At 52.5% G+C, this 18,545-nt stretch overlaps 1 protein-coding gene across 4 annotated transcripts in view; it reads right to left on the bottom strand.

The window, feature by feature from the left end:
• The window catches only part of DGKD (diacylglycerol kinase delta), a 109,708-nt gene that overhangs the window by 23,428 nt on the left and 67,735 nt on the right, over positions 1-18,545 (bottom strand). For 3 of the 4 annotated variants that reach the window (XM_058533242.1, XM_058533243.1, XM_058533244.1), the window contains 13 exons: positions 14,696-14,800; positions 14,288-14,420; positions 13,240-13,346; positions 12,730-12,855; positions 12,430-12,532; positions 11,596-11,758; positions 9,055-9,163; positions 5,960-6,099; positions 4,979-5,063; positions 3,618-3,712; positions 3,411-3,510; positions 3,058-3,331; positions 847-996 (listed from right to left, as the gene is read on the bottom strand). In XM_058533242.1, the coding sequence (XP_058389225.1) occupies positions 847-996; positions 3,058-3,331; positions 3,411-3,510; positions 3,618-3,712; positions 4,979-5,063; positions 5,960-6,099; positions 9,055-9,163; positions 11,596-11,758; positions 12,430-12,532; positions 12,730-12,855; positions 13,240-13,346; positions 14,288-14,420; positions 14,696-14,800 (1,690 nt within the window). Of the gene's footprint in view, positions 1-846; positions 997-3,057; positions 3,332-3,410; positions 3,511-3,617; positions 3,713-4,978; positions 5,064-5,959; positions 6,100-9,054; positions 9,164-11,595; positions 11,759-12,429; positions 12,533-12,729; positions 12,856-13,239; positions 13,347-14,234; positions 14,263-14,287; positions 14,421-14,695; positions 14,801-18,545 lie in introns of those variants that run through there. The other variant, XM_058533246.1, reaches the window with a different exon arrangement.

Below are 18,545 nucleotides of genomic sequence, written 5' to 3'. Positions count from 1 at the left end.
AGAGCTCGCTAGACAAACAAGCGGGTGGAAGCGCCGAGGGAAGCCAGGGATGGTTACAAGTCACCGGTTAGCTCTAGGTAGAGGGCAAAGACAAATGAAGAAGCCCAGAGAGAGAGCAGGAGCAGGGAGAGGGTACGGAGAGGCGAGGAGGTCTGGATTCCCTCTAGAGGGTGACATAGGCCACTGGGGTGCTGGACAGGCACAGAGGGACCAACCCCTAATCCCACTTGGGGCCGTGGGAGCCCATACACGGGCAGAGCAGAGTCCTGAGAAGCAATGTACCTCCCAGGGGCTTGTCCAGGCTATGAGAGAGGGGGCTGCAAGCAGTCAGGAGGGAGGGGGCACTTCACATCGGGACCCTGGGCTGGGGGGCTGTCCCAGGAGGGGTAAGGGTCCCCAGGCAGATGGCCCGTGCGGCTGGATGGTGTCCAGGCAAGGACGGCTCTGACTGCAGTGAACTGTGCACGTGCACGGCATATGGCTGGCTGCAGCCAGGAGGCCCTGCACCCTGGGTTGGGACCCATGGTGCACAGGGAGAACCCATAGACCGTGAGACTCATTGGGTCTGACGTGCACAGGGAGGTTCCGAGGAAAGCACATTCCTCAGCAGCAAGGCCCCCAGGCTCCCCACCGGGCCCTCGAAGGGTCCTGCCAGGCCTCCACCAGACAAACGGCACACAGCAGGTGGGACACAGAAAAGGCCGTGCGTCCCTGGCTTTTCACACCGCCAAGCAGGCAAAGCAAGAGTGAGAAAGCATCCTAAAACTTCCCTCGGCACGCGTTCTGAGTATCGCAAAACCAAAAGGCCCAATCACAGTGCTGAAGGTCACCAGGGTGGGCTGGTACCTTTGCGGAGGCTCCTGCCCTTGGCGACGCCCCAGCTCTCGCTGTGGCACACTCTGTCGTCCGACTTCAGGTCCTCCTTCTCCTCTGGCTCAGAGAGACCTAAGACGAAGCCCTCCTGTTCTTGGGTCTGGGCGTTCTGCTCGTCAACAGCTGTGCAAAGAAAGACCGTTTGCAGCTGAATGTGTGGGTATCAACCGCAGATGACGCCAGCCTGACGAGTTCCTGCTGAACACAGGCTCTCCTCTTCACTTCACAGTTTGATTTTTCCTCAAATGTCCTCTCAGCTGAAGGCTTAGACACCCCAGCTCCCACCCTGCCCCTCACTCTCCCCGGTCCTAGCACACTGCAAGTACAATGGGCACCTGGCACTCGTGCCAACAGGCTGGGGAGACAGAGAACAGAAAAGCTGGAAGATGTGGAGAGAAGGTTAGCGATGGAGCGAGAGCCCAGAGCATCCCCAAGGAGAACGTGACAGGACCCACCTGAGAGTCAGCCAGAGGAGGACGGTGTGCACACCCCAGAGGAGGGTGGTGTACACCCCAGAGGAGGGCACTGTGCACACCCCAGAGGAGGGTGGTGTACACACCAGAGGAGGACGGTGTGCACATGCCAGAGGAGGGTGGTGTACACAACAGAGGAAGGCAGTGTGCACACCCCAGAAGAGGACGGTGTGCACACCCCAGAGGAGGGCAGTGTACACACCCCAGAGGAGGGCAGTGTACACACAAGAGGAGGGCGGTGTACACACCAGAGGACAGCGGTGTACACCCCAGAGGAGGGCAATGTGCACACCCCAGAGGAGGACGGTGTACACCCCAGAGGAGGGCGGTGTACACACCAGAGGAGGGCGCTGTACACCCCAGAGGAGGTTGGTGTGCACACCCCAGAGGAGGTTGGTGTGCACACTCCAGAGGAGGGCGGTGTGCACACTCCAGAAGAGGGCGGTGTACACACCAGAGGAGGGCGGTGTGCGCACCCCAGAGGAGGGCGGTGTGCACACCCCAGAGGAGGGCGGTGTACACACCAGAGGAGGGCGGTGTACACACCAGAGGAGGGTGGTGTGCACACGCCAGTGTGTGGGTGGGAGGTCACGACATTATTCTCACTGAAGTAGGAAGTCAATCCACTCAGATTGAAAAAGGTGAGGGCTGGGAAAGGGTCTGAAGTGAGTGGAAAAAGTATGAAATGGTTTCTGAGCGTAACGAGAGAGAAGACAGACCAAGGACAAGGGGGTCCAAGTGAGGTTGGAGGCAGTGAAATCACAGGTCAATGTGGTTTTCCAGTGTTCTCTTCAAAGCTTAGCAAACCTGAGTCCGGAAAAGGGGAGCGATCGACCGGGCGAGTCTTTAATCCTGTGCAGGTCTACCCACCACCCCGAGGCTGATGGTGGACACTCAGCAGTGACAGCCTGGCCATCAGGCCGATGACCTGTGCAGGCCTGGGCCCCCTCCACGACTGCAGCCAGCCCCTGCCTCGGACACCACGGTGCAGCTGCTCCTCCCACTTCTCTGACCACTGCCCCTGGCTCACGGCCTCTGACCCCTTGATGCAGCTATACCGGCCTAGCCTCTCTTTCCGTCCATCGACTTAGGGCCTTACCCACCAACTCGGGCCCAGGCCCACCTCTCTCCTGGGCACAGGGCCTTCCTCTCTGGGTGTCCTCAGAGTGCTTCAGTTTTAAGCGCCAAGGCTCTCCTCAGAACGTGTCCCCCACCCAGGGACAGCCCCACCTCTAACTGGACAGGGCCACCCTGTATAACCCGCTGCTGCTGCCTGCTTCTACTGGGCTGCCCGAGGGCTAGCCAAGTTGCCACAGGTCAGGACCCTTCCGGGGAGTGGGGCCTCACCCACGGATCAGTTTCTCCAACATGCTCCCTGCATAAGCCCTTGAAAGGCCCCTTTCCACCAGCCGGGGGCGCCCTCTTGGCTCTGCCTTCCCCCTTCTGGAATCCCAGGGTGCTCCCTCCACAGTCAGGGTCTTTACATCAGACACTAGCAGGTGAACACAGAGAAACGTTCCCCAGCACGCTCTCAGCTGGGAGGTGCCACCACATGTCAGGCAGAGGTACACCAGACAGGCTGGAAGTGACCTTGGGCCATCTGGGCTTGGCCTACACAGTGGACACCTTTTTGTCTGTCACCATGTTCAGGGGAAACGGGGAGCCCAGTGCCTGCCGGAGAAAGCTACCTCGTTAGTAAGAAACCAGCTACCTTTCTCTGTGTGTTCTATGATCTGGCGGATCGCTTTCTTCAGGCTGTTGGCTCTTAGCATGAGTTGTTCCCGAGGCCGGAATATCTGCGGCCGGGCTGGGCACGCCGATCCCACCGAGCGGTCCCCAGTGGGGCCGCAGCCGCCACCCGCCCCATCTCCGTCTTCTGCCTCCTCGGCAATGGTGGGGGGTGGGGTGGGCAGAGAGGACGAGGCCTGGGACTCGTCATCCAAGGTCTTGAGGAGAGAATCCAGCTTCTCTTTCAGGACAGAGCACTGGACGAGAAACGAATGGAATGGAACAGAGTGCTTCTCTGTCCTGACACCCTCCTACCCAGGTGCCCAGAGGACAGACCTTCTTGGCCATGACCTCCGACTCCTCTGAGCTCTCGGTTGCCTTCTCGTAGGCCTTCCCCACTCGAGCCACAAAGTCCTTCACCGTCTCGCAGAGCACTCTGTGGGAGGAAACGTGGAAAGATCCTTCTAGAGAGACAGTTCTGGCTGGGAACTGGGCACCCTGCATGGTTGACCCCTGGCTCCCCCAAGGCCGCTGGGTACTCACTTCGCAGATGAGATCACCACCGAGTGCTGGTCGGAGGTCAGGATTTTAGAAAGATGGGCTGCGACTGAGTCTTCATAGAAGAGAATTTGCTGCACCTACAATTGCCCCAAAACAGGGTGGGGTGACTGTCAGTCTCTGTGATTGAAAGCTCCAGGACGGAGTCCCAGAGAACTGCTCACCCACTGCCCCTGCTGGCCCAGGCCTCACACACTAATCTGAGACTCGCCAGTGCTATCTGAAAGATTTCAAAAGCTTTGTCAAGCCGTGGACGATGGATCTTAATAAAAAAGGACACGTCAATAAAATCTTAGCAACAGCTCGAGCTTCTTTAGTCTGAGACTCAACAGCACCGGCCTGTGCTAGAACTACGATCTTTAATCCCATTTCATGCTTACGGCAGCACAGTCGATAGGCAGGGCTCCTCAAGTCGGGTTTCACTCTCAGTGGACAACATGTTTCTCCACCTGGCTGGAAGCCTGGCCCTGGCCCGTCCTCTCGGTGTAAATCCTCCCTTCCCCCCTCCCCTCTACCTGCTGCAGTGGGAGCTCTAACCCCCTGTGATGAGCCCTCCCTTCAGACCCTAGCCCGAGGTCAGCAAACTTTACTAGAGGCCAGACAATCAATACTTTAGGCTTTGCACACATGGTCTCCCGCTCTCAAAACGTACAGACAAATCTGCTCACAGGCCATGCCAAAACAGGCCCGGCAGATTTGGCCCGCGGCCCATAGTTTGCCGACTACTGCCTGGCCCACTGTCTTTGACCCCTCTGGCGGGGAGACCGCCCTTGGCAGACCTCCCTCCTGCTCAGCTAGCAGGCAGCTCTCCCAGTGGGGACGAGCACAGCTGTGTGCCCAGCGCTGGCCCAGCCTAGGCAAAGTCTAGGCCTGATGGAGCCATCACATCACCAAAACAGCCATGAAACGAAAAGAGCTCAACCGTGAACTAGCACAGGCGAACTGCGAGGGTGCGGACAGGAAGGCGGGTGGACAGCCGAAGTGGTTACTGAGGAGGTGGGACGAGAGGGGGCTCAGGGCTGGGGGCAGTGATGGCAGCCTCGCACAGGGCCCTCCCCACGCAGATGGAGCAGCAGGAGAGTGTACACTGGGAGAGAGGGAAGTCCCAGGAGACTGTCGTCACGAAGGACCCCAAATCCTCAGATAACCCCACCCCGGGAAGCCCCCAAAGCCCAAGGGGCCGTGAGAATCCACGCAGCTCCAGCTCAGCCTGGGGCTGACCTTGCACCTGTGTGGGTCTGGCGCAGGGCAGGAAGCTGAAGGAGCGGCTCATCGCCACAGGGCAGGGGCGCAGTGCTAACTGCTCAGGAGGACGGGGAGATCATGCAGGGGGGCAACGGAAATACCTCGGAACCCTCGCCGAAGTCTTCCGTGACCGTGGAGGAGGAGGCCTGCCGGGGCGGTTTGGTCTCGTAGGCCATGACGCTCCACCTGCACACACAGAAGAAGGCAGCCCTCAGCGGCGTGGCTCCAGCCCCCGGAACGGGCCCTCCCACTTCGTGGCCCAGGACTTGATCTGACGGCAACTCTAACTTGATTCGTAAGCCGTTTATCTCGACTCGCGTCCCATCACTTGGCTCCTCACTTAGCTGAGGACTAATGTCACAACCAAGAGGGCACGGCCGCTCCGCTGAAGGAGGTGGCAGGTGTCCCACAAACAGCTGGGGCTGGGAGAAAGGGGTTTCCCCTTCCTCAGACCTCAAGTCACTCGGCCAGCAGCCAGCGCTCTGGGGGGTGAGCACTCACAGGACACAGGCACAGACGCCTCCCTTGAATGAGAAGAAACGGGAGGGGCAGCTCAAGTCACACCCACCAATCACAACTACAGGTCGTCTGAGGGATGGTGACGAGTTTTCAACACCACCAATTCGCCACAGGCTGTGATTAGCAGGATTTCATACGTCTAGCTCAGAGGTAAAAGAAGCATGCCAAAATATTTTAAACACATAGAGAATAATTATCCAAAATGTAGCTGCTTCTGGGAACAGAATAAGGGAAAATGGGATTGCTCGATTACGCAATAAGGAGGACTTCGCTGACGGGTCAGATCAGGGCGGAGCCGCCTTCTCTAACAGCCCCAGTGGATCCCGTTGGGCATCCTGAGAGGGCCTGACCACTCGAGGGCACCATTCCTAATCTGCTCTGTTTTGTCCTTACCTTTTTCACAATCTGATCAAAAGTTAAAGACTACCAGAAAAAAGAATTCCTGCTCAGGCCAAATTTTTACAAATAAATGCAGAGGACCCTATGGTTTCCAGGGACCCTGGGTTCAGGACACCCGGTCAAGGCACCTGTCTCTCAGAGCAGCTCCTCTCGTGCAGCCTCACCTGTCCAGCATCTTGGTGCTAGCTCTTTCCAGCTTTTCCAGGATCTGTGGGAGCTGGGTGTCGTCATCGCAGGCCGAGCCCCAGCCTAAGACGCGAGCCAGGTCATTCCCGGTGCCAAGGGGCAGCACTCCCAGCTGGCACTGACGACAGAACACGGGGGACGTGGCATTAATAACCCTCCTTTTCACCTACAACAGCGGCTAAACGCAGTGTGAGATCTCATCTAAAACGTACGGCGCTTACATTCTATGCAGAGCCACTAGATAGGCCAGACGGTATTTCTAATCCGACAGAAGATTCCAGGGCCGTCTGACCCCACCTCCCACAGGCCTGCTTCTCACCTGTGGCCAAGTCTTGACAACCAATCCTCTAGGACCTCTCTCATCTACATTTCCAAAGTCCCCTTCCTTCTCATTTTCACGGCTATGGCCACAGTCCCATCCTCGACAGTGAGTATCTGAACCCATGAAGAATCATTCGACGAGTCTCCACTACCTGTCTCCCTCCCCTACAACATCTCACTCACTGACACCAAGTTCACCTTCCAAAATCTCCCATGGCATCAACATTCCATCAAAACAGGCGCCAGGACGTCCACAGTCCTGCGGCCACACTCAAGCATGCCCCAGTGCTCAGCGCACACCCAGGGCATGCCCTCACCTGGGATGCCCACCCCAGAGCCCCCATGGAAACCCCCGTGCCAATTCAGTGCGCAGGGAGCTCCCTAGACTCTGGCCACCCAAGAGCTCTCCACCCCGACTCTGACATCATCGGTCCTCCCTGAGCACAGCACAGCCCATGGTCACCTGCCCCAGCCACCAGGGAGACCCCACCACCCTGCCAAGGACAGAGAGCTGGACGAAAGGCCCCACCTCCCCACGGGTGAGGGCAGCGGCCGGCAAGGACAAGGAAGCCTGAACACCAGGCGGAGAGGACCCAGTGCTGGCTTCGGGGAGCATTCAGGAAAAGGTGCGGGTAGTGGAGGGAAGGCGGGTGGTGGAGAGGTAACCCGCCTGCCAAGTCAGAGCTCAGTCAAGAGGAGGGCAGTGAGGAGAGCGGAGGCCAGAGAAGCAGAGAAGAAAGGAGGAGGCAAACCGGGGCCCTGGTCAACTGTGTGATCCAGTCTGGACTTCACCCTAAAGCCATGGACCCCTGAGGAACTTCAGCGGGATGGTGAGTGAGCAGAACTGCCCGTGGGGAGGTCCCCGGTGAGGAGTGGACAGACAGAGGCCTGGGGTCAGCAGCACAAGGGGGTGGCCTGGCCACTCTGGGGTGGCAGGACTGAGCCCCAGGGATTAACTAGAAACGACGAGGGAGGGCGAGGGAAGAATCAAGAACAACGGTCAGATCTCTGGCTTGGACATCTGGCAGATGATATTCTCAGACTCCAAGGCAAGGAAACGGTGGGCTCAGCACTGGAAATGCTGGGCCTGAGCCACCACGAGGCATCTAGAGGGCGGGGAGGGCAGCCAGGAAGACAGAAACACCGAGAGGGTGGGGGTCCTGGAAAAGCCAGGGGAGAGAGAGCTGACCAGAGGATCAAGTGCTGCAGAGAAGCCAAAGGAGATAAATGCTCACTGAACTCAGCTGAATGGATGAAAACCTGTCTTCCTGACTAGTGATGATGAACTTGTAAACACCTGGAAGTCAACAAAACTGAAAACTGAACCTGAGTGCACTGGTCTAACCTCACCACTAGGGGGCAGTGTTCTCTTTACTGAGCACGTGGCCTCGCTTGAACAGAGTTCACTGGCACACGGGGACCATCCAGTCTCCAGCATCATCCTCGTGCCCGGGCTAAATACTGACAGAAAGTCCACCCACCTACAAAGAACCCAACACCAAGAGTGGGGAGAGAACGCTAAGTCTCTGAAAAATAACACCCAAGTCAGGTCAAAGATTTGAAAGAAAAGTATGCCGAAAGCAAATGACAACCTAGGAAAAATATGACCAAGGAGTTTATACCCCTATTATAACAATAACCCTTAGAAATCCATTTTTCAAAAAAGGTAAATAGCCCAATAGAAAACTAGGCAAAAAACATGAATAGGTGATTCATTTAAAATTTCACAGTTAAGTGAGATGTCTGACTTCAGTCAACATTATTAAACAGTATTAAAGAAATAAAAATAAAACATACGTTTTTTGTCTACTTAGGCAAAAACTAAACAGACAATGGGAAAGGAGAGTTTTAAGTAGCCTCAGGAATGTAAATTGGAACAGCCCTGATGGAGAGCAGTCGCCAGCACATATCAAAATTTAAATCTGGGTGCTCTTCAAAGAGAACACAACTGGGAAGGTGTATCTATGGTTTTCACCAGAGTTGTCCTTAGGAAGCAATCGAAGCATCCATCAATGGGCAGCTGAGCCAACACAGGGCTGGCGCAGCTCTGCCCAGTGGAAAACCATCGCACATCTCTATTTACTGACCTAGATGGTGAGGTGCTTGCATGCAACATACTGATTTTTCAAAGGCAGTAATAGAATAGCATGGGTAATATGAGTCCGTTGAAATTAAAACTGCATGTATACTACATATATGCTGATGGAGAGAGGTCTAAAAGACAGTTACCAGAATGTCAGCGGTAGTCAATTATGGGGGGGATGAGGATGAGGGGGCAGGGAGTGGAAAATCAATGAACATTTTTTTTTTTTTTACAATCAAGAAAACCTATTTTCAATTTAATACAAAAAAACTGAGTCCAATGACCCCTAACTCTGACCTGAAGTTCAAGTCTACTTCTGTTCCCTCCTCACAAGCAGAAGGCACCAGGCAGCAGATTTTATCACTACTCAATAAAGAGCTGGCGGGGCATGCAGGATGGCCGCCCCACCCAGACCTGGACCTTCGGGGACTGGAATGCTCTTTTGGTAGCTCCCTTTACTTCTGTCTGTGAAGTTCCCATTCCTACGTCACAGCCAGAGCCCCTGGGCCCCACGATGCCATTGAGCTACCTGCTCTTCCCCCCAGACCTTTGCCACTCCCTCCGCGAACAGCGCTCCCAGGGTACAAGGAGCGATGCCTAGGACGGCACGGCCTCTCTCTAACTGGGACACAGCTCTCCCCAGGGCCGGGCCCCTCCACGCCCGGGTACCTGCTTGTGAAGGTTAAGGCTGTCGATTTCAGAGAGGACCCAGCCAACACTGCCATCGCCACCGCAAACCAGAATCCGGAACGTGTCAAACTTCTGGAATAAGCGTAAGCTGCAGGGGAAAGAGAATGTCAACGAAATGAGGTATGTTCTAAAGGACAAATGATGGCCAGTTAGTCCTGGGCCGAGGGGCCCCATCTGTGCTCCTCGTGGCTGACCCAGCGCCTCCTCACATGAATAAGCTCTCAGAGGCCAGAGCCCGAGTGAGCACAGGCTCAGCCGCTGGGGCCGCCGGGCACCTGAGAGCAAAGGCTCTTCCTGAGCGGCCTTATCCACATATTGGCTTCAGGGACCACACAGATGCCGATGACCCAGAATGATGCCCTCCAGACTCTCGTGAAGGACAACACTTGCACTTGTCCACCAGAATATGCCACTCGGGAGTCTCATGGGCACCTCCTTGTCCCGGGTTTCCTTCCTGGGAGACCGGCAGGGCCACCATCAACCCAGTTACCAAGCCAGACCCTGCTGTCCCTTTTGAGTGCATGTCACCATCACTTCTCTCGTAAACCCTACCAGAGCCTCCTACCTACCTCACACCTCCTTCACAATGCCTCCAATGCGTGCGACCAGCCTGATCTTCCCAAAACAAGTCTCGTTGAGCGTCTAGCTTTAGAAGTTGCCACGTACTTCCAGGAAAGGTTCAAAGCTCTCGGCCAGCACTCACGGCCCTCCCTGGCCAGCAGCTGCCCGCCATCTGCCCAGCTCCTGCCACTCCCACCGTGTTCTCATCTCTTCACGCATGCAGCACCCTCTGCCGGGAAGGCTCCCCAGCTCCCTCCCATCATTAAACACTAACTCTCCTCAAATGCTGGCTCAGCAGAGAAACGGAGACCCCCCCAGTTGGATTTATAAGCCCCTTCTCTGGGTTCCCAAAGAATCTGCACACCACCCTGTCAATGTGACAGACCACCCTGTCGTGTGACTGTGACTGCCCTTTGTGTGCTGTGCCCCCTGCAGGCAGGGACCCCATCTTGTTTGGCCCTACTTCTAGCACAGAGTCTGAGCCAGAGGAAGTCTTAGAAAACAAACAGGGATGAGCGACACGGCACGAGACTCCGGGCATAAAGAGAGGTGAAGCAGCAGGGCTGCATCTGACTTGCAGGTCGTGAGAGAAAGAGCCACAGGTGCTCCTCTGAGAACACTGACCTCTCTCACGCCTGCTCTCTGGAGAAGAGGTGCTACATCAAGGCTGAGAATCAGGAAAATAAAGCAGTCTCTCTAAGTTCTGTTATAAACAGTGTGAGAGCAAGGATGCTTCCCAGAAACGGGAATTTACAAAATCAACTCCCACTGCACGTCAGAAGGGGCTTCCTAAGTCATCTGGTCTCAAACCTAACGCCCACTACCGGCTGTGGGGATCTGTGTGCACACCAGAATCTGCATGATTATTCCCCAGGTCTACTGAGCAGCCTGCCCTTCCCAAAGCCACCTCACAGCGTTCGTCCAGCATCCTCAGTGCCGCATCGAGCAATGGCCTGTACCTGTCTGGTATATTCTGACAAGGGCTGTAGGATCCCTCCACTGGCCCCATTCTTTAAGTAAAATGATTCTTTTATGAACCCCATGGTGAACATCCTCTCACATCATTCAGTTAATAAGTCTGTCTGCAGAAACGTGTGGAGTGCCCCTTTGAGGAAACAGGCTAGAAAGCTGCCATCTGTGACCTTTCTCCAACAGCACCTCGCTGTGAGGGGGAAAACCAACACACAAGGCCCCCCGTGGGCCAGCGTGCATGCTCCTCTCCACCAGGCACCCGGCTCACGTTACCACAGCCCCTGGCTCCAAAAACACACGCTCCTTGGCACCTCCCAGGAAAAGACACACCAGAGAACAGGTTCTGCAGGCACTTCCCATCACAAATGTCCTGGACAATCTCCCTCACGTGCTAGGAGGCTCTTAGAGCTCCCATCCTGAATTCCTCCAAACGAGGAAGCAGCTAGTTCAAATGACAAAATTTACAGAAACAAATGTTTCCCACAAACCTATAAAATGTACAAAACTAGAAAGCATACACATCAGCTCTACGGCTGGCAGATAAAGGTGTTTAATTACTCTTCCCCACACATAAGGACCCACACATCTGCATGTGTCGCTGCACTCACACTAAACAGCCACTGAAAAGAATGAGGCAGACCCATACCTGAAGGCAGACGTGACGTCACAAGGTGTCCACACTGCCGTATGCTGACATACGTAAAGAGTGTGCTGCACAATGGCAGGGAACACAGGACCCATCTGGTTTAAAAGTGTGTGTGTGCACACGACTGAAATGCACATTTGAGAGTTGGAAGGACACACAATTCTATTAACTATTAAAAGCAGGTACCTCTGTGAGTGGAAGGTGAGGAGGGGAGGGTCAGGAAAGACAACTTTCATTTCCTACTGAAGATTTTCTGTCTCTTTGAATCTTTTTTTAATAAGCATGCATTATCTTCAAAATTTTTAAAACTCCAAGACAGACATATTTGACAAGCCTCCTACCCGAGGTGTGGTCCTCCGTTCATGAGGTCGAAGACCTGGGCGGGGTTCAGCAGCTGTTTGAATCTTCTGAGGAACTTCACACCCTGGTTGTCCCCACTTTTTGAATTGACAAAGACCAACAACGGGCTTGTGCAGGATGGAGGACATGTGGCCTTCCAGAAGCCTGGATGGGGGAACGGAAAAGGAAAGAAGAAAACTGAAAGCCGGAAAGACACCAGGGGCCTCGTAATTATGTAAGAAGTAGACAGCCCCAAGGGACCTGTGACTCACACCCACACGTGTGCCCAGCAAACCAGCAAGATCATTCCCCATGGAGAGTCTGCTCTCATGTCTACAAGGATTCTAAATTTCAGAGAGACCGTGCACCTCACTGCTCGGTCCCCCTTGCTCTCAATCTGGCAGAGCTGGTTCCTGAGATATGTGCCCCGTTTCCCACCTTTCCACCAACACTTGTTAATATGCATCATCACAAACCATCTAGACAAGTGGGAGCAGGTATCTGCGACTAGATGGAGACTAGTTGATGGTGAGCACCACTTCGACGGCTCACGTCAGAGATGGAGAAGTGCCTGACTCCGTTTCTATTCAATAACCAACTGGTCCATCACCTTCAAATAAAGTCCAGACTCAAGTTCTCAGTGTGCCCAACGGACAGCAGGATGCCAGTTACCACCTCTGTGCACCACTAGTCTCCCCTCCAACGGCTGGGCCTCACCTCTTCCCAACCGCATCTCAAAATCACCAACATAATGAGTTCTAGGGTCGGGGAGGGGAGAATGCAAGGAGAAAGAAGCACGAGGAAATGGATAAGACAGGAGAGCGTGTGGTACCCACCATCGGAATCGATGCTGTTGAGGGCGGTGGGAGGGATAACAGACACTTTACACAGGCCCAGAGGGCACTTGGTCAGTAGGGACTCTTTACAGGACGTATGTACCTGAAACAAGAGTCCACGCATCACAAGGGGACAGCGGCATCTTTCACACACACCAGAACTCTCCCCGGCCTGCAGCTGCAGGAGGAGCGGGCACCTGCAGAACCAGGCTGACCTGTTCCCATCAGGCATTTACAGGAGGCAGGAGAGGGATGAAGCCCACGGCACAGACGTGCAGGGCCACGCACACGCGCGCTCACCATGGCCTTGCACCAGAGGCAGCGCCAGTCCTGCAGGCGCAGCACGCTGCCGCATGTCTTGTCGCACACCGTGCACTTGGCGCTCACGGGCAGGTTTCCTTCCAGCCACTGGTGAGGCATGGCGATCTGCAAGCCAAGCAGAGACGCGCACTAGGGAGGGGCCTGAGCCCCACGCATGGGCAAGGAAGCCCTTCACAAAAGTGCCCCAAAATGAACTCAACCAAGACATTCTTCTCCACGCGAGCAGAGGGAGGGCAGGGTCTGCAAAGCGCTGTCCCACACCCCCACCGCAGCAAGACTCACAGGGACTGGACAGAGCTCGGAGGCACCGTGGCCCAGATGAGCCGCCAAATACACAGTGGGAACAACTGAAATGAAAACCTGCAAGGAAGGGAACTAAGCCCGGGCTGGTGGGTGGCTTCTTGCACCAGTGCTAGCAGGAGGAAAGGAGGGCCATGCAGGGTCGCAGCCCTGGCGCAGGGCCCCGGGGCGGGTCCCCCTTATGCGTACCCCGTCCTCGTCCTCGATGATGTCCTTCCCAATGGAAGCCAGCGTGGTCCACTTACAGTTATTGGTCGCGCGCACAGCACACCGTTTGTGGGCCTTGAACTTGCACACTGTGAGAGAATGAACACATGAACCTTCCAGCCTCATTCACGACAGGTGCTTCCAGTGCTGAGGAGACAGTCCAGTGGGAACCGCCCTCAACTTCTGGGAAGGTTGGAAGGAACACACAGCACTCCCCGTGTTATACACTAACTACTGGGATACGCGCAGAAACTGAGCACAGTGAGGCTAGGGCCAGGAGCAAGACCCGGCATCCAGTACAGCCAGGAGTTGGCAGACTTTCTGGAAGGGGCCAGAGAGTGACCGGCTCAGGCTTCGTGGGCCACACACAGTCTCTACCCCAACTTCCACCCTGCCCTGCAGCACGAGGGCCACCATGGACCATACTCCACGTGTGGACACTGAAATTTACATTTCATGTGATTTTCTGTGTCTCAAAATAGTCGTCTTCTTTTGGTTTTTTTCAAGCATTTAAAATTATAAAAACCATTCTTAAGCTCACAGGCTGTACAAAAACAGGCAGTAGGTGGGAAGGGGCCCAGGGGCCACAGTTTGCCTTTGTCTGCTCCTGCCCACTGCCCTTGCCCAAACACTGTAACCCTGCCCTCTGGATCTGAAGACAAGTCTAATCCATTTATCCACAACCCAAGTTACCCAGAGAGGGTACAACTATGCTGGGTGGACAGATATTTTAAATCTCTTCCCTCTGTGTCTGCTACATTTCCTCTTCGTGTCTCCTTATTACCAGGTTCTTTCCCTTTCCTTGGTTCCATTACTTTAAAAATAACTTATCAAAGGATCCTCAGCAGGTAAAATGAATAAGCATGGAGTCACGGAAACCACTTCACTCCTGATTTGTGGTGACTATGCTTGAATTTCTCAGGCTTTGTCAACTCAAACCTCAGCCACTTTTCCCGGTAGAATAGCATGGCTCATACCTTCACAGGACAGTCCGTGGGACTTGACCCCGGACAGATAGCATGGTTCGTACCTTCACAGGACAGTCCGTGGGACGTGACCCCAGAGAGGGCCTCGCGACACACATTGCAGTAAGTCGGCCTCGCATGGGAACAGGCATACCAATTGTGCATCCCTGAGAAATGGTCCATGCTGTACTGGGTGGGCTGGAAGAATGAAATAAAGATGGCAAAGATAAGGTGTCCCTTTCACATTCTTAAGTGTGGTAACTAGAACAGGATTCAGTAAAGTATCCAAGAGAGGAGAGGAGTACGGGGTCACAGCTGATGGGTCGGGCAAAATGATGAGCAACGAGCCTTAATTTTACAGGGAGCATGCTGAGAAAGCAGGTTCCAGAACGGTTCAGTCCACACACAGGAGATATTCAGACAGCAGAACATTAAGGAGAGGGTAACAAGAAGGGATGTTTTTATTTTTTAACCTCAAAATGCTCCCTGTTCTGGACAGTCTTCAGTGCTGCAATCCAATCTTCCATCTCTTTTCTGTTATCAGCGCATAAGATGAGTTTCCTACATGGAGTGATGACCTAGAGAAAGAAAGAAGAAACATTCAACATATCCACGGACAAAAGACAAATGCTAACAACTATAAAAGCTTTATAAAAACCTACTTTCACTATATATATATGTATATTTTTTTAATGAAAAATGATTTCATTCACGTATTCAATTGAACAGAACATAAAAATGATTATCATGGGTTACTAAAAATCAAAAACAATCTCAAACCAAAAAGACAATCAAATTTAGTTTATACATTCACCAAAAATTAACGTTAAGTGGACATTTACCAACTACTTATTATGTACATACGTAATCAGCCATAGAAAAAAAATTTTTTTTTTGTGAGGAAGATCAGCCCTGAGCTAACATCCGATGCCAAGCCTCCTCTTTTTGCTGAGGAAGATTGGCCCTGGGCTAATATCCGTGCCCATCTTCCTCTGCTTTATATGGGATGCCGCCACAGCATGGCTTGATGAGCGGTGCGCCCCCGGGATCCGAACCTGCGAACCCCGGGACGCCGAAGCGGAGTGTGCACTTAACTGCTGCGCCACCGGGCCAGCCCCCATAGGAAACTTTTTAAAAAGGAAAAGAAAAGCAGTTACTATTGCTCCCAAGAGCTCACAAATTGACGTCCAGCACTTGAATGGTTTGGGGGAAAGTCTGGTCCAAGTTACTCTAGGAATACTGCAGCATTTCAAATGTATCATGCATACAGGTTCTCGTAAAGACCTGTTGACAAACAACAGAATAGCAACCAGCTACTACACTCGGGGCCTGAACAGTTTAACTGGAAATGAGGTCAGGAACCTGGCAACAATCCAACAAATGAAAATTATATCTACAACATATAACAATTTTTTACACATAAATAGGAAAAAAGCCTTCTTATAGAAGGGCTATGAATTTGCAATTCACAGAAAAAATATAAAATGGCTAATAAATGAATGAAAAGATGCCTAACCACTCTAGTGAATGGGGAATGCAAATGAAAACAGCTAACTGTTTTTCACCTATCAGATTGGCAAGTTTTAAAAGATGATAATCCAGTGCTGGCAAAGGTATGGGAGAAAGAGTTCCCCTCAAGTACTGATACGAGGTAAAAGGGTATAAACTTTTTGGAGAAAACTTTGACAATGTCTATCAAAATTTTTAAGTCATAACCTTTTACTTAATTTTGTTTTATAATGATGTAAAATATCTACATGGTTCCAAAGTCAAGTCTACAAAACAAGGTAGAGTCAGAGTCTAGCTTTATATCTGCCCCCTCCATCCTGGTTCCCTCCCTTCCCCACAGGTAGCTTTAAAAAATAAATAAACGTATGGTTTATCCTTCCATTTTTAAGGTATATGCAAATACATGTATATATTCATATTCCCCTTTTTAAGACAGTAGCACAGCACAGACACGTTTCTCCACCTCTGCTTTCTCATTTAATTCTCTGTCCTGGCTGTCACTCAGCAACACACAGTGGCCCCTGACTGTCCTATGGGGTGCAGAGCTCCACGGGGCAGAAGCACCTCAGGCTAGTCACCAGCCCCCTATTAAAGGCAATGTTATGTTGTTGAAAATCCTATTTCCATCAGTGCAACAAGGAAGAACCTTTACATAGATCTTTTCATATTTTTACCAGTATATTTGGGGGATAAATTCCTAGAACCGCCCTGACAAAGAGTAAATGCATAGATAATTTTGCTAGTTCCTGCCAAATTCCCCTCCACAGGGGTTGTACATTTTGCATTCCCACCAGCAGTGTTAGGGAAATGTCTGCTTCCCCATGGATTCACCAATAAAATATGGTGTTTAACTTCTGGATTTCTGCCCATATTATAGCTTTAATTTATATTAGGAAAATCCAATTTAGGAACACCCAATTTAAATTATTAGATGATCATGTTTCTGGCTCAGAAAATTCAGAAACGGTGTTTTATAGATTATCTCTTCAGTGATTTCCATAAACTACCTGCAAAGCTTAATCAGAGAAGGGGATAATTAGAACTGGGTCACAAATGCATGGGACCATTCATCCTTTCACGTCACCAGGGAAACTGAGATAACTACATGCAGGGGGCCAAGCTGGGCGTAGAGAGAGATGAAGCTGGGAGAGGGTGCGGGGAGACTGAAAGACAGAAACAAGAGAGGACCGGAGAAACTGAGTACCCGCCTGGGGGTGGGAGGGGGGAGCCACTCTCCTTTACGCTTCAAGAGCACGACGTATAGCCTGTATCCCAGCACTGACAATACCTGTCCACCCAGCAGACTCCTGCTGAGTCTCTGCTCGAGACCTGCGATGCCAACCACAACAGGAAGGCTCCTACTCAGAAAGAACCTACACTGCGGAGAGATAAGGAAACAAGGAAACAATTTCAGATGCTGACACGGGCCATGAAGACGAAGCGGATCGTGTGAATGGGGCTGGTGGGTGCTCTGGACAGGGTGGTCGGGGAAGGCCATGGGAGAGTTGGCAACTGCCAACGGCCTGGGGTCGGTGCTTAAGGAATTTTCATCAGTTACTGTCTGTCTAGAAAACCTCAGCAAATGCTTCTTTATTAAACACTCAGGAGTGAGTCGTAATATTTGAACACTTTTATCAGCATAATAAATACAATTACAGAAAGATAACATCCTTTATTTTGTATAATTTGGGGATTATATTAGGAGTTACGCAATATGATATTTACAGAAGAGAACAATGAGATTTTTCACGTCCTGTTCTATTTTAGGTCTTGCTTCTACTACTCCCGTGACAAACTTTACAAGATGAAGTGCCCAAATTATTCCAGAACTCAGCTACGTCATCTGAGAAAACGGATCTCTGGGTCCACCATCTTCCATGTGCTGAAGGAGGGGTTTACTGGAATAGCTTCATGGGTACTGGGCACCACTGGGCAGCAAATTACAGACAAAACTGTTAAGTTTACAGACAGTGAGTTACTGAGACAAATGATAAATGACATCATTTCCTCAATCTGTACAATTGTTTACAGGGAGTAAACACTGACCAGCAGATAAATGTCCAAGAACCTGGTTTTCAGCCTTTTTTAAAAAACTCTTGGGCCGGCGCCGTGGCTTAGCGGTTGAGTGCACGCGCTCCGCTGCTGGCGGCCCTGGTTCGGATCCCAGGCGCGCACCGACGCACCGCTTCTCCGGCCATGCTGGGGCCGCGTCCCACATACAGCAACTAGAAGGATGTGCAACTATGACATACAACTATCTACTGGGGCTTTGGGGGGAAAAAAAGGAGGAGGATTGTCGATAGATGTTATCTCAGAGCCAGTCTTCCTCAGCAAAAAGAGGAGGATTAGTACAGATGTTAGCTCAGGGCTGATCTTCCTCACAAAAAAAAAAAAAAACTCTTACTTGTGCCTATTTGAAGAAGCCTCAGACAGACTCGGATCTGAATCCCACCTGGCCACTGACGGGCTAGGAAACGTGGGCACTCTGTCTTCATTCTATTCTGGAAAAGGGGGACGGTGAAGGCTCCCTGGTAAGGTCGATACGGGACCGAACAGGAGCAAGTGTGTACAGTACCCAGCACGGGGCCCAGCACCCAGTGTGCAGGACTCGCCCCTGGTCTGAAGCCCTGACGAGCTGTGTCACGTGGAGCAGCTGCCTGCCCACCCTATGCCTCCAACTGCTCATCTGAAAACCAGGCTATTAACAGTGATGTCACATCCTAGCGTCACCAAGAGGTTTAGGGCAGGGACCACGTAAAGCACTGAGACCAGCGCCTCACATGTAAGCACTGGCCACTGTTACCCTCGGTGCCA

This window comes from Diceros bicornis, chromosome 37 (assembly GCF_020826845.1).
Source record: "Diceros bicornis minor isolate mBicDic1 chromosome 37, mDicBic1.mat.cur, whole genome shotgun sequence".
NCBI classification, from domain to species: domain Eukaryota; kingdom Metazoa; phylum Chordata; class Mammalia; order Perissodactyla; family Rhinocerotidae; genus Diceros; species Diceros bicornis.
Note: the sequence above shows the minus strand (reverse complement) of the source record. Positions and strands in the feature narration are given on the sequence as shown.